We start from the raw sequence: 14,482 nt of genomic DNA, 5'->3' as shown, positions 1-14,482 counted from the left end.
ATCTTGGCAAACCCTACTACACATATATGACAAAGAGGGGTAATAATTCCATTTTTTAATAGTCTGTGGTGATATATATATATATATACAATGTGTATCTATTCAATGTCTGTCCTTTTTTCTTTTTAAATTGTTGAGTAAACAGAAGAATCACAATCTAGAAATGTGTCCTTGGCCAACTTTGTCTTGGCTCACCTGTCACCAGCACCCATAAAGGATCCTAGGACACTATTTGAGATTACTTGATGCAAAGAACAAAAGTCCACTTGATGCTGTCAGACCTGTGTTTTCTCCTCTCTCTCTTTTGGAAGAATTTTGTAATATACAAGGCTGAAAATTCTCATTCGGTAGATTTATTTGTTTCGGAAAACAGTATCAAAATTGTAATCAGGTTAATTGGTTATTTTCTTCTAAGACCTCTTATGAATGAGCCTTTTGTTTCTAAAATTTAACTTTCCATCTTGGGGGCTGTATGAGTGTGTATGTGAGTAGATATATTTGCATGTGTGTGTATGTGTGTGTGAGTGCTTGTGTGTGTGTTTGTGAGTGTGTGTAAGAGATATATTCCTCTGCCAAGGTTTTGCAGACAATTTTCATGAAGAAAGGGCCGATCCAAAGAGTGAATGAGGCTTGAGGGAGGAAAGAAAGAGAAGAAAGAAGGGGACAGTTTAGGTTACGTCAATTCACAGTTGTAGCATTTCACTGAGGTGGGATTCTTCTTGGCTTACTTTCCTATTTGAGGAGCCATTCATTTACTGGAAAGAGAGAGAGAAAAAACAAAACAAAACACACAAACAACACAAAACAAGGCATAATTGGATTAATTTACACACAGCTTGGGGGGCTTACTCCAAAGGGGAAGGGACAGTTTTCTAAATGTCTGCTTACTTGTATGTATCCCAACTACCCTCTCCACTTTCTTATGAACCTCTAGGCCTGAGCTATCCAATAGGGTTGTCACTAGCTACATGTGGCTAATATAAATCTAAATTAATAAATAAAATTGAAAACGTAGTTGCGTTGTCACACTAGCCACACTTCAGACATTCAATAGCCACATGTGGCTAGTAGCTACCCTACTGGACAATGCAGACACAGAACATTTCCATCCTTTCAGAAAGCCGTAGTGGATGGTGCTGCTTTAGACCAGGGGTGGGCAAATGACAGCCTGCAGGCCAAATCCAGCTGTGAACTGCTTTTGTAAATAAAGTTTTATTGGAACACAGCTACAACCATTTATTTACATATTGTCTATGGCTGCTTTCACCCTAAAACATCAGAGTGTGGCAGAGACCCTATGACTCACAAAGCCTGTATTTACCATCTGGCCCTTTGCAGAAAAAGTTGGCACTCTGGGTGTGTCCCTATTCCATCTACTTCATGATTGTAGTGAGGAGCACATGAGAGTCTGGATAGGGAAGCCCTTTTGAAACAATAATGTGCTGCCTAAATATGAGGACTATGGATGTTACCAGGCAACTTTAGAAGCAGCTATCACCTCTACCCTCCACTTTATCTCTCCAACTTCCTCCACATTTCTGTCTTTAATTTTCTCTCTCAGACACACCCAGAGCCCTGGGGTTAAATGATTTGGCTGGGTTTATATGGCTTGTTAGTGTCAGAACCATGGCAGCAACTTGGGTGTCCTAACTCCTGGTTGGGGGCATCTCCACAACACTCCTTCCTCCACCTTCCTTTCCATGTTGAGAGTTTATGACAATGATCAATAGGTACTTAGTGTGTAGAAGGGAAGAGAGAGGGCTGGGTGTGGACCAGAGGGTTATGGGAGGTGAGAGGCATCTTGAATGTCCCCTCTAGTAGGAATTATAGTCACTTCTAGGGACATAGCACTAGAAAAAGATGCATTCATACACACACCTCATTGGGTCCTAATGGCCTGGCATCCAGAATTATTTGCTCACCTTCTAGGGGAAAAGGGGATCTATTGTGTATATAACTAAAAGCACTAATGCTTCTAGCTGTCCTGTTTTAACACGTAACTTTGGGAACATCAGCCTCTCTGGGCTCTTCTGTAAAAAGGCAATGAAAATGCTGTCTTGCCTAAGCCAGACAATATTTAAAGATTTGATCTCTGTCTCTGTTTATGAAATACAGACTTTTTCAGTAGAAAAGCACCATGTAAATGTCACTTATAATCATGACTCCTCCAATGGGAGATAGTACCTGGCCTTTCAGAGTAGGTGTGAGCAGGAAGACTGGGCTTGACCTGTCTCCACTGCCCTCTGAGCCACTGAACCCACCTCTATACTGAAGCTTCTGGGCCCGGTTGTTTGGACAGTCCTTCCCCTGTAAACTGAAGTTGATGTTGGTGCGGATGCAACGGTTGTTGAGTGGCTGGACGGGCCTGAAGTTGTCACTCATGCTCAGAAAGATCTGAGATGGTTGATTCTGGCTGAGCAGGCGTAAGGAATGCATCTGAGGAGAGAGAAACAGCTGTGAGATCCACCCATACCAGGAAAGAAGTAAGACCATGTAGACTGTGGCCAACCCGGGCAGTGCCAGCTGTGTGGGAAAGGGCACCTGAGGCTTCCACAGACCCTGATTCATGGGTTCAGTGGGTACAACCCATTGATGCCTCCATGCTTGGAGGGAGCCTTGCTTCAAGCTCCCTGGCTCCTGTGTGCCTCTGAACAAGTCAGTGATTCTCTTCTGTCCTATGACACACTGTCTGTCAAAGGAGGAAACCCAGCCGGGTGTTCTCCAGGGTCTCTTCTTTCTATCACACCTTGGGGTCCAGTAATTCAGGGAATTGTTCTCCCACACAGGTATTATTCAAACTACAGTGATTGGTCCAGGAGTCAGAGCTAAACTAAGCTGGATTAATTCAGTTCCTTTTCTGTGAATATCAGGATCTGGAGCTGGACTAAAATGTTTGCAGCCATGTTCCACCCAGGACTGTGAAGCTAAAGAATACTCTCTAGCAGTAGAGGAGAACGAAGCTATGGTGCAGGAGGGAGCAGGAGAGAACAGAGAGAAAGCGCTTCTGGGGTTCTGATTCCAGTGACTTCCTGACATCAATTTCTGATCTTAAATTCCATAAGATGACCCAGTATCTCATGGATAAATCCTTTTTTTAAGCTGAAGTTAGATGGAGGGGGTTGCTAGTCACTAAGAGTTCCCAGTAAATACAGATAACATCAGATACTTCAAATTGTTCAAATTGCTGTTGGGTTGTAAATACATATCCTGTAAAGGAGATTGGATTTGCTTCCTTTGCTTATCTTTCCTCTGAGTTTTTATAGACCCTTGCAATCATAGAATAGACTCATGTAATTTACCCCCTTCATTACAAAGAAGACAATTCACTTCAAAGAAGTGGGGCAACAGGCTTAGGAGCTCATAAGGAGCCATTAGTAAAGCTGGCCTCAGAGGCCAGATCTCTTAGTTCCCATTCAGTTCTGAGAAATACTAGCTAGCCCAACTAGGAATACTGTGAGATGCTCTAAAAAATCCCACATTCAAATATGTTTATGAAATGTTACATATCATATTGCCTCTTCTTGGAGACTGACATGTATATCATTCTAAAGACTCTGAGAAACCTCTCAGCAATGAAATCGAATTAGCTCTTTTTATTTTTTTCTCTTTTATTTCTACTTTTTTTTAAAAAAAAATTTAACATCTTTATTGGAGTATAATTGCTTTACAATGTTATGTTAGTTTCTGCTGTATAGTGAATCAGCTATACATATACATATATCCCCATATCTCCTCCCTCTTGTGTCTCCCTCCTACCCTCCCTATCCCACTCCTCTAGGTGGTCTCAAAGCACAAAGCTGATCTCCCTGTGCTATATGGCTGCTTCCCACTAGCTATCTATTTTACATTTGGTAGTGTCTATATGTCAATGCTTTGTCCCAGCTTACCCTTCCCCCTCCCCATGTCCTCAAGTCCATTCTCTATGTCTGAGTCTTTATTCCTGTCCTGCCCCTAGGTTCATCAGCACCGTTTTTTTAACATTTAGATTCCATATATATGTGTTAGCATATAGTATTTTTTTTTCTCTTTCTGACTTACTTCCCTCTGTATGACAGTCTCTAGGTCCATTCACCTCATTACAAATAACTCAATTTCATTTCTTTTTATGGCTGAGTAATATTCCATTGTATATATGTGCCACATCTTCTTTATCCATTCATCTGTTGATGGACACTTAGGTTGCTTCCATATCCTGGCTATTGTAAATAGTGCTGCAGTGAATATTGTGGTACATGACTCTTTTTGAATTATGACTTTCTCAGGGTACATGCCCAGTAGTGGGATTACTGGGTCATATGGTAGTTCTATTTTTAGTTTTTTAAGGAAGCTCCATAGTGTTCTCCATAGTGACTGTATCAATTTACATCCCCACTAACAGTGCAAGAGGGTTCCCTGATAAAGATTTTTCAAACATATTTGACCAAACTACCCATTTTGCTCTGCCTTTTGAGCACTAGAGTTGTAGAGCACACTTTGGGAACTAACCCTGCTGTCTTTTCTCACTCAAACAGGTAGGGTGCATCTATAATTAGTTCATGCTAAGCCTTTCCAGATGCTGATTCTTTTTATTTATTTATTTTTAAATATTTATTTATTGATTTTTGACTGTGTTGGGTCTTCGTTTCTGTGCGAGGGCTTTCTCTAGTTGCGGCAAGTGGGGACCACTCTTCATCGCGGTGCATAGGCCTCTCACTATCATGGCCTCTCTTTTATGGAGCACAGGCTCCAGACGCGCAGGCTCAGTAGTTGTGGCTCACGGGCCTCGTTGCTCCGCGGCATGTGGGATCTTCCCAGACCAGGGCTTGAACACATGTCCCCTGCATTGGCAGGCAGATTTTCAACCACTGCACCACCAGGGAAGCCCCAGATGCTGATTCTTTAAACATAAGTCTGATGAGCTGAATTGTGTACCCCCAGATTAAAAAGTTAAAGTCCTAACCCTCAGTACCTCAGAATGTGACCTAATTAGGAAATAAAGTAATTGCAGATATAATTAGCTAAGATGAGCTTACTGGGTTGGACCCTAATCTAATATGACTGATTGGGGTAGGTCGTAACCCCATTTGACTGATGTCCTTATTGTGGGGTGGGGTTGGGGGTTGGACAAAGAGACACAGACATTAAGAGAATGCCATATAAAGATGAAGGCAGACTGAGGTGATGCTCCTACAAGCCAAGGAACACCAAAGTTTTGCCAGAAAACCACCAGAAACCAGGGAAGAGGCATGGAACATATTCTTCCTCACTTCCTCAGAAGGAAACACCTCTGCAGACACCTTGATCTTGGACTTAGAACCTCCAGAACTGTGAGGCAATATGTTTCTGTTGTTTAAGTCACCAAATTTGTGGTACTTTGTTAAAGCAGTCCTAGCAAACTAATACAATAGGCACTCCACAAACCCAGCCAGTCTTCACATCATCTTCCCCATTAGCTAAAAGACCACAGAGAAGCTCACCTGCATCCTGGTTATATAGACAGGTTTGTTCATTATTATCCAGCTTGCCGTCTCATAGCAGGGTGGGATAGTCATTGACCCATCATAAGTAATGAAACTAGAGGTCTCTGGATATAGTTCCTCTATATTAAGTCCCTGTAGTAAATATGCATCATCTAGAGAAATAAAAAAGACTTAAGAATTAGATTTCTTGAGAAAGTGCTGGTGTTGCTGATAATTTTTTTCTTTTCAGATTCCAGAAGACTACAGTAACAAACAGTTCCCCAAATCACAATCACTTTAAACAAAAAAAATTCTATTTCTTGCTCGGATACAAGTCCATTCTAGGTTCGCTGAGAGCTTCCTGCATGTCATTGTTGTCCATACTCTGAGACCCAGACTATCAGAGCAGCTGCTGTCTAGACCCTTGTGATTCACAATGATAGGAGGAAAAGTAAGCATGGTGGAACATATGTTGGCTCTTAAAACACTGGCACATGTTGGCACATGTCACTTCTGCTCACATTTTGTTAGCCAAAGAAATCATATGGCCAAGGCTGATGTTAGAGATTTAAGGAAGCACATTCCTCCCATAGGATGAGACAATGAATATTGGTGAACAGTATGTGGTCTACCACAAGGAGAATAGGAAGAGCCAAGTCCTTGGTTATGGTCCCTGTTACCTGGGCCCATAATATTATAGTCATAATGAAATACACAGTTAAAGGTTTTTAGGACCCGTTAAAACATTGCCTGGTCACCATCCTTATTTATTAGCATTGCTTAATTAAGAGAACATTAAGAAAATATTTTTAGAAAAGTAAGTCAGACCAAATCCTACCATGAGATTTAACTGTTAAATTCAACAACTGATTTCATTTTTGTGGCTCTCCTCTCCATAAGGCCCATACAGATAACTCTTTGTCCTATACCTATTCAAGGTATTCACACTCATATATCTTTTATTATTAAATATACTTTTTCAATTATAAAAGTAACATAAATACATATAAGACTGTATGGAAAAAAAGAAAGAGGAAAATAATAACTCTGATCACATAAAACAATTGCCATTAACATGTTGGTATATTTCATTCTGATTTTTAAATTCAATGCATTGGTTGTATTTTTTTTTTCATTGGTTGTATTTTTATAAAATTATAATGTACTGGAGTTTTCAAATGTCAATAAATTTCAATGAACTTCTCTCCTCCTCTTCTCATGATCCTTCCTCCCTTCTTTCTGCAGACTCTTTCTCTCTTCTCTTGGCTTCTAAAACACCATAGTTGGGACTCCTATTTTTCTGGCCATTCCTTCCAGTATTCTGTTGCTGGATTCTTATTTTCTACCTGCTTTTCTCAATGTTGGCATTTCCCGAGGATCAGTCCAAGGCTCTTTCTTCCCTCAGTCCATATTCTCATCATAGCCCATCTACATTCATGGCTTCCACTGCTCTCTTTACCTCAGTGATCTCTAATCTATGTCTTCAGGAGTCTTGCACCCACTGGTTTGCCATGAGTGTCCACCACTGTGGCCGGCCCAGGGAGCCTGAAGAACACATGGCAGGGACTCAGCCTGGCTGGCAGAGGGATAAGACCTGCTCCTCCAGTCATCCTAGGTTCACATACATTTTCTCATCCATGTGTTCAACTCCCAGTGGGAAAGGACTTACTCTTTGGTGGTTGATATAATCTCTCAAATTCAGTATTGTGTATGTATAATGGTAAAAAAGGACTTTCACATACAGCTGGAACCTCATACTGTCCTAGTAAGATTGGTCAGGCATATAATAACATCTTCATTGACAAGAAACTGAAGATCAGAGAGGCAGAGTGACCTGCCCAAGGTCAGAGTGCTAGATGGTAACTGCAGAGTGGAAAGTGGAATCCAGCTCACCTGACTTCCAGGCCAAAGTCATTCATTCATTCAAAAAATGTTCACTAGGTACCTCTTAGTGCTGGATACCAGGTTAGTCTCTGGGGGTAGAGCAGTGAACAAGAATAGATGCCTGCCCTCATTCTAGCTGAAGAGACAGATAACAAATTGCAAAAAAATATATAATATGTTGACCTTAATATCAGGGTGGTGATGATAAATGCATCTTGGCCCAGGCTGTACCTACTTATCCTGAGCATTAATGCTGCTAATCCATTTTCCTGGGCAAAAATCCCTTACCTTCCCCATCTCTTCCTCCAGAAATTTCTCACTCAAGTTTCTCTGATAAGAAAGAACCATCTTTGCCAAGGAAATTTGGATTTCAGAGCTCCTTTGCTTGCCAACTGAGTTAAGGACAAGTCAACTGATCCAGTGGTTTGGAACAATGCAAATAAAACCAGTTAGGCTGCTTCATCCTAAACTGACTCTCCTGGCCTCTGCCTACCCTTATAGGGTAAATGAACTTCTCCAGGGCTCTGTCCACAAAATGCCCATGAGAGAGATTGGTCAAGCTGGATTAGGACACCAACAGTAGGAGAATGGGCTTTCTTTCTCTTTCCATTTAAATGTTTCTACCTTTCTATCAAAGCACCAGGGAATCAGGACAAACCCAAGAGAGACATAGTGATTGGAATATAGCTGGGCTGGATCTGTACTCTGACTTGTACAGTCAGATGGTTCCATGACAGAACTGTGGTGCCCAGAGTACACAATGATGTGATAGTCCTTGGAAGTTAGATCAGGTGTCAACACAACAAGCTTATGTTGAGTAGCCACCGTTTGGCTCTAACTATTTCTTAAGCCCCTAGTATGTGTCAGGCACTAAGCTAAGTATAGGCAAGCAGGATGTAATGTAAGTGAATACAGCAAGAAACCACAGAGATAGTGATATATATCTGCACTGGGTACCTCGAGAGGCTGTCAGTATGCCTGGGGGCGGGTGGGACTGCAGAGGATTAATTGAGGAGCTGACCTGAACTGCATCTTGAACAGCAGGAGGGAATCAGTGTGTGGCTGGTAAGGGTGGATGTCAAGGGCACTGTAGATGGTCACAGTAAAGAAAGCTAAAGACACAGAGCAGCGCATACTCAGGACAGCTAGTGCATGGGTAAGATGCAGGGGAAGGGGTGTTGTGAGGAATAAGGCGGGGGTGGGGGGTGGGTGGTCAGTACAGGCCACACCCAGAAGGTCCTTCTCTGTGCTGTTGGGAATTAGGGCTTCATCCTGTAGGCAATGTGGAGCCACGGAAAGGTTTTAAGCTGAGGAGTAGCATGATCAAATTTACACTTAATGATCTTTCCTCTGATGGTGGCTTGGCCTGAAGATTAACATATTGAATGAGAAAAGGAAGCATTTGGCACATGTTTATTAAAGGTCAATGTGATTTGTTTAACCAAGCTTGCACTTGGAGCATATTGGGTACTCTAGCATGCTACTATTATTGTATTTTTTAAAAAACATCTTTATTGGAGTATAATTGTTTTACAATGGTGTGTTAGTTTCTGCTTTATGACAAAGTGAATCAGTTATACATATGTCCCCATATCTCTTCCCTCTTGCATCTCCCTCCCTCCACCTTCCCTATCCCACCCCTCTAGGTGGTCACAAAGCACCAAGCTGATCTTCCTGTGCAATGCGACTGCTTCCCCTTTGCTATTTATTTTACGTCTGGTACTGTATATATGTCCATGCCACTCTTTCACTTTGTCCCAGCTTACCCTTCCTCCTCCTCATATCTTCAAGCCCATTCTCTAGTAGGTCTGTGTCTGCTATTATTGTATTTTATTTTATTAGGGATGGTGGGGAGGAGAGATGGAAGGAGACCATAGAATGAGGGGCATTCCAGGCATGACTAGAGTAAAGAAAAACAACATTTATGTTTTTCTGAAACTATAATTAGCCTCTGTGTTTCATCTGTATTTGAGGACAGGGTTGGTGTGTGTGTGTGTGTGTGTGTGTGTGTGTGTGTGTGTGTTAGGGTCAGGGGGAAGGCCAGGAACAACAGGTTACATTCATGGATTTAACCCACATAGCAGGGGAAAAACCTGCTTCCAAAACACTCTTGTGCTGATATCCCAGGCTCTGCTGCTGTGGTCCTGCCAGGAAATTCCTCTTCACCCATGTCACCTGTGAGATGTGCAATGGTTGCCACAGAACATGGCAGCTTCTACCCTCCCACAGTCCTCATTCACCACTTTGTTCTTCCCATGAATCTGCTAATATGCATACTTCATCTTTGCCCTTTTAATTTCCTCACACTACAGAACTTGGAAAAACCCCTGTGTGAAGAATGTGAACTTTGGTCTCAGACTGGAGTTTCAGTGCTGGCTTTGCTGTTCACCATTTGCATGACCTTGGGCATGCAGGTAACCATCTGAGCCTCAGTTTCTCAGTATGCAGATGGTTGGAGTGGAGAGTGGACTGAATGGTTGTGTCTCCCTCAAATTTATAGATTGAAATCCTAATCCCCAATGTGATGATATTATGAGGCAGAGCCTTTGAGAGGTGATTAGGTCATGAGGGTGGAACCCTCATGAATGGGATTAGTGTCCTTTTAAAAACAACCCCAGAGGGCTTTCTCACTCTCTTTCTGCTATGTGAAAATCCAACAAGAATTCTGCAACACAGAAGAGGGATTTCACCAGAACCCAGTCATGCTGGCACCGTCATCTCATATTTTCATCCTTACTTAACTATAAGAAGTAAATTCTGTTGTTTATAAGCCACCCAGTCTATGCTGCTTTATTATAGCAGGCTGATCTGCCTAAGACAGAGTACTTGCCTCACAGAGTTGTTTGAGGAACAAATGAGATCACACTTTTCAAGTACTTGGCACAGGGCCTGCCTGGCCCATGGCAAGTACTCACCAATACTAATGTCCTTGCCCAGCTTCCCTGAGATAACCATTGCTTGGCCTCCTCGAGCCTTCCTGGCTCTCCTGCACTGGGTTAGTGCCTTCCTTTTACACCATATTTACTGAATTAGCTTGCCAATAATTAACTAACCTATTTGAATGTCCCAGTAAACTGTGAGATCCTTTGGGAGAAGGGCTTCCATCTTTTATCTTTGATTCCCTAAGCCCTACCGTGGGGTCCACTACATGGTGGGTGCTCATTAAACATTGGCTGCATGCATGAATGAAATGGTTTCTGCCCAGCAGCTTCACCTGCTGGTGGTTCTGGACAGACAATAAAGGAGGAAGAGGCAACATCATCTGTCAGATTATGGGAGAAAATCTCTGAGGCTTCAGTCTATACCATTAGCTTAAATACATGCTGCTCACCACTACTCCCAAATATGTCATACCCCAGATCTCAGAATGAGATGGAGACTGTTGCCTGTCTCCATGTGGTGTTACTGTTTCTACACCAAACACACCTTTGTGTTTACATTGCTGAAACTGTAATGTGTGCATTTAACATATAACACTTGTCCTCATGACTCACCATTCTGCCTCAAAGGCTGACATTAAATCACTGTTTTATCTTTTAGGGATTGGAATTTGAGAACTACTGACTACATTTTTATATCTTCTTTTCTCCCCACAATGACTTGCTTGATGTATTTGGCAGGAAAGAGGCAGTGGGACCCAAGAAAGTTTTCAGCCCTAGTGTCAAGGAACACTTGGGTGTCTTCCATGGCTTACCAGGTCAGGAAGTAATTATTACCCACAGACTACCTTGTCCATGCAGCAGCCAGTGGAAAACCAACAGTTTTTGCATGTCAGTATTATCCTCTGGTCATGGTAGACAGAAAGGAGCCCAAGAACTAATGTCCTGAAAGGTGGATTCTGCTCTCCAAATTCTCAAGGCCCTATTCATTAGTAAGGATGCCAAAGATCTAGAGGTCAGAGCTGTTTATAAACAGAGAGATAAAAATTTGGGGTGAAGCTCAGAGGCCAATAGGTTTATCATGCATGCCTCTCCTTGTTTTAAGGATATTAACTGAAAGGAAGTGATGGCATGAAATAAATTTTCATGAGTAGTTTTATAGAGAGGTTTCCTATCATCTGTCTATCTATATCTATCATCTATCTATCTATCATCTATTTATCTTCTATCTATCATCAACATCATATAGAGGGCAAAGCCCTGGACTTCAAGTAGGAGTCTTAATTCAAGTCTAAGTTCCAACTGTGGCTTTGCCAGTAACTTACTCTTTCTTCATGGATAAGTCATGTAACCTCTTACTTGTGGGCACAAGAATATTCTGGATAATTGCTAAAGTCATCTTTAAGTTAAAAAATAATCTATAGACCCCCAAATATCCTTCAATATAAACAAGCTTACATAGATAAATTTTTCTTCTGTAGGTCAAATTTTTGATATGACAGTGTTGTAACTTTTTCAATGTGTTGGATATACCTCTACATCTCAGGAAGACCCCTTGGATAACCAGTAGGTAGAGAATATTTATACACAGTTGATAGCCCCATTTTATTCTTCCAAATGATTGGAGAAGTTAACAGCTGTGCTTTTGATTTTATGACATGCTCTTGTTGAATCGATGCCTTATCTTATACTGAGTTCTTAGTTTTGGACACAACTCCTAAAGCTGACTCTTTCTTTCCTTCCTTTCTTTCTTCCTTCCTTCCCTCCTCCCTCCCTCCCTCCCTCCCTCCCTCCTTCTCTCTCTCTCTTTCTTTCTTTGAAACACACCATGATGAAATGCCTAGTATCACATAGCGGGGAAACCTTTCCCTTAGTCTGAACTTCAATGGCAGCCTCTGGTAAATGCATCGTGTTAACTTATGTGACATTGATGAGATTTAACATCGCCCGGCTTCCTGATTATGAAGTTCCCATTCAAAGAGAATGGTGCCAGTGAGAAAAAGCCACAGCAGTTCCAGAAATCAATACTGGACTAACTTCTGATTAATATGGAACTCTTTGGCAATTTTCTCATATGGAATGACATTTCCTCTTGTAATCTGAGGCAAATTCAACTGAAATGAAAAAAGGCAATTGCTAAAGAATAAAGTAATATGATTTTTCATTTTATACAAATTAAAAATGAAAAAGAGGGCCTCCGAGAACTGGATTCAATGGAGGTAAGATGTTCCTTTTCCTTGCTGACTATAGTTACTACTTGGATTGCAACGTGGGGAGTGGAATGCTGCATTTTGCATTCTGTGAAAATATTTCCAAATCCATTCATTTGAAATGAAAGCACAAGTTCAGTTAAGCATAGAGAAAGTCACCAGGAGTAACATGCTTAAGCTCCCTGCTGATATTTCATCACATTTAACACTGTGTTCCTCTGAGGAGTGAGTGCACAGAACACTTCCCAAGGAACTGAGAAGTATAAGGCAGTTACAAGTTGGTCTATCCTTGCCTACACATTCATGTTTTAGTCAGGGTTGGGGTAGGGGGGGTCTAAAGCAAAGTTATAAACAGGCAAGTTTGAAAAAAGATTTTTAAAGGGCTCAAAACACCATGTTTAAAAGCTTTCCTCAAAACAACTTGAGTTGTGTGCCTTTATTTCCTTGCTGGAAATATGTATTAAGACAATAATCAGACCCTTTCAAATTTGGAATCTATAATCTTTTGGATTCTTATTGGACTGAAGTTCACCATTGTATTTACTGTCTATGAAATGAATGGAGTATATGAAACTGAAAGAGAATGAAGCTACTAAAATACTCCACTGTCCTAAGACCCTGGAAGAAAGCATTCATTTATGTGTACTGTTCTAATAACAACTCCCTCTTACCCATTTAAGAAGGTTCTTTGCTCCACTTGAAAATATAAATATTCTTTAAAAAAAAAATAATGCTGGCCCCATGAAATCAGGTAGATAATCAAATGATAAGAATGTCACCTTTTATGTAATTGGGGCTCTGTGCCTACTTATTAATTAACATAAGGAAAATGGAGGGATATTGGCATTGTTCCAATACACTACACTAAACAATTAAAATACTTCAAGTAAATTATGAATATCTCCTCCAGAAAATCCATTTTTCAATGCCATGATTTCAGTCTCCACCCTTAATCTGTTGAAGGCGAATTTAACTTTAATAAAAATGGATTTTCTTTAGAAGACTTTCTAAATTCAGCCTGAAATTAATTCAGGCTGGTCTTTTCCATCGTCAGTCTGGGTTAGTGAGAGTGTTTTATAAGATTTGTTCAGACATATGAAATCCAAGCTTTCAAAGAGAGTGGAAGCTCACTAGGCTATTGCCATCCAATGTACGGGTCCCATGCAGGAGCTGGGTTTCATTAGAGTAAACAAGCTCTGTTGTTTGTGTGCCCTGTATTGCATTCACCTTGACAATAACTTTTATTTAGTTTTATAGTGACCTGCCTCCCACTCTCCAGGAAGCTGGATTTGACCACAACATACCTAGGATAATTTAGAAACACATGTTATTATGCACCTGGTTTATACCAGTCAACGTCCAGACAACTAACTCATTGCCTTGTTTAATCCTCATCCCAACACTCTCAATGTCAGTATTAGTATCCTCATTTTATTGATGAGGAAATTATCTCAGAGAGGTTAAGAAACTTGCCAGAATCCACACAGAAAAGAGTGGTAGAGCCAGGAGCCCAGGTCTGCTTAGTTCTATATCTCTTCACTAGAACACATTGCATCCCATAATTATGGTGGCTTTTACCAGAATGTTGGCTTCCAAAATTCCCAGTCCTTTTGGCAAGATTCTCCTTCTTTCCTTCTTTTATGTATTACCTGGCATTGATTTTCTCAACTGGCTCAATAGAATGATTTTGCACAATTCATTTTTTTCTCCCTAGTCATCTAATATATGTTCAAATCAAGCAAATGGATTGTGTGCCTACTGGCTGCCATTTTGTAGTGATTTCACCCCATGCTTCCATGCTTACCCCTGCCTCTTTGTACCTCCTGAGCAAGTTGATGAGACAGACATACCAGAGCCTCTTCCAGGGTAGGATTTAAAATATATCTTTAGAAATTATTTACAATCTTAAGTCATGGGGATCTTTCAAAAGTGAGGATATGTCCGCCTCTCTTCTCTATTTATTCTCCCCCATGATCTCACCCAGGTTTAAATGCCATCTGAATCCCAATGACTTCCACATTTATATCTGTAATTCTGTATCCTGAAATCCAGACTCATATATCCACCTGCC

The 14,482-nt window shown here is 41.1% G+C and overlaps 1 protein-coding gene across 1 annotated transcript in view; it reads right to left on the bottom strand.

Annotated features, from left to right (window-relative positions):
• Window positions 1-732: 732 nt before the first annotated feature.
• Window positions 733-14,482, bottom strand: part of CA10 (carbonic anhydrase 10) — a 615,882-nt gene continuing 602,132 nt past the window's right edge. Inside the window, exons 7-9 of the mRNA XM_065897262.1 lie at window positions 5,457-5,611; window positions 2,262-2,436; window positions 733-755 (exon numbers count right to left, since the gene is read on the bottom strand). Coding sequence (XP_065753334.1) covers window positions 733-755; window positions 2,262-2,436; window positions 5,457-5,611 — 353 coding nt within the window. The remainder of the gene's footprint in view (window positions 756-2,261; window positions 2,437-5,456; window positions 5,612-14,482) is intronic.

Source organism: Phocoena phocoena, chromosome 19 (genome assembly GCF_963924675.1).
Source record: "Phocoena phocoena chromosome 19, mPhoPho1.1, whole genome shotgun sequence".
In the NCBI taxonomy this organism is placed as follows: Eukaryota; Metazoa; Chordata; class Mammalia; order Artiodactyla; family Phocoenidae; genus Phocoena; species Phocoena phocoena.
This window is presented reverse-complemented; position numbering and strand designations above follow the sequence as displayed.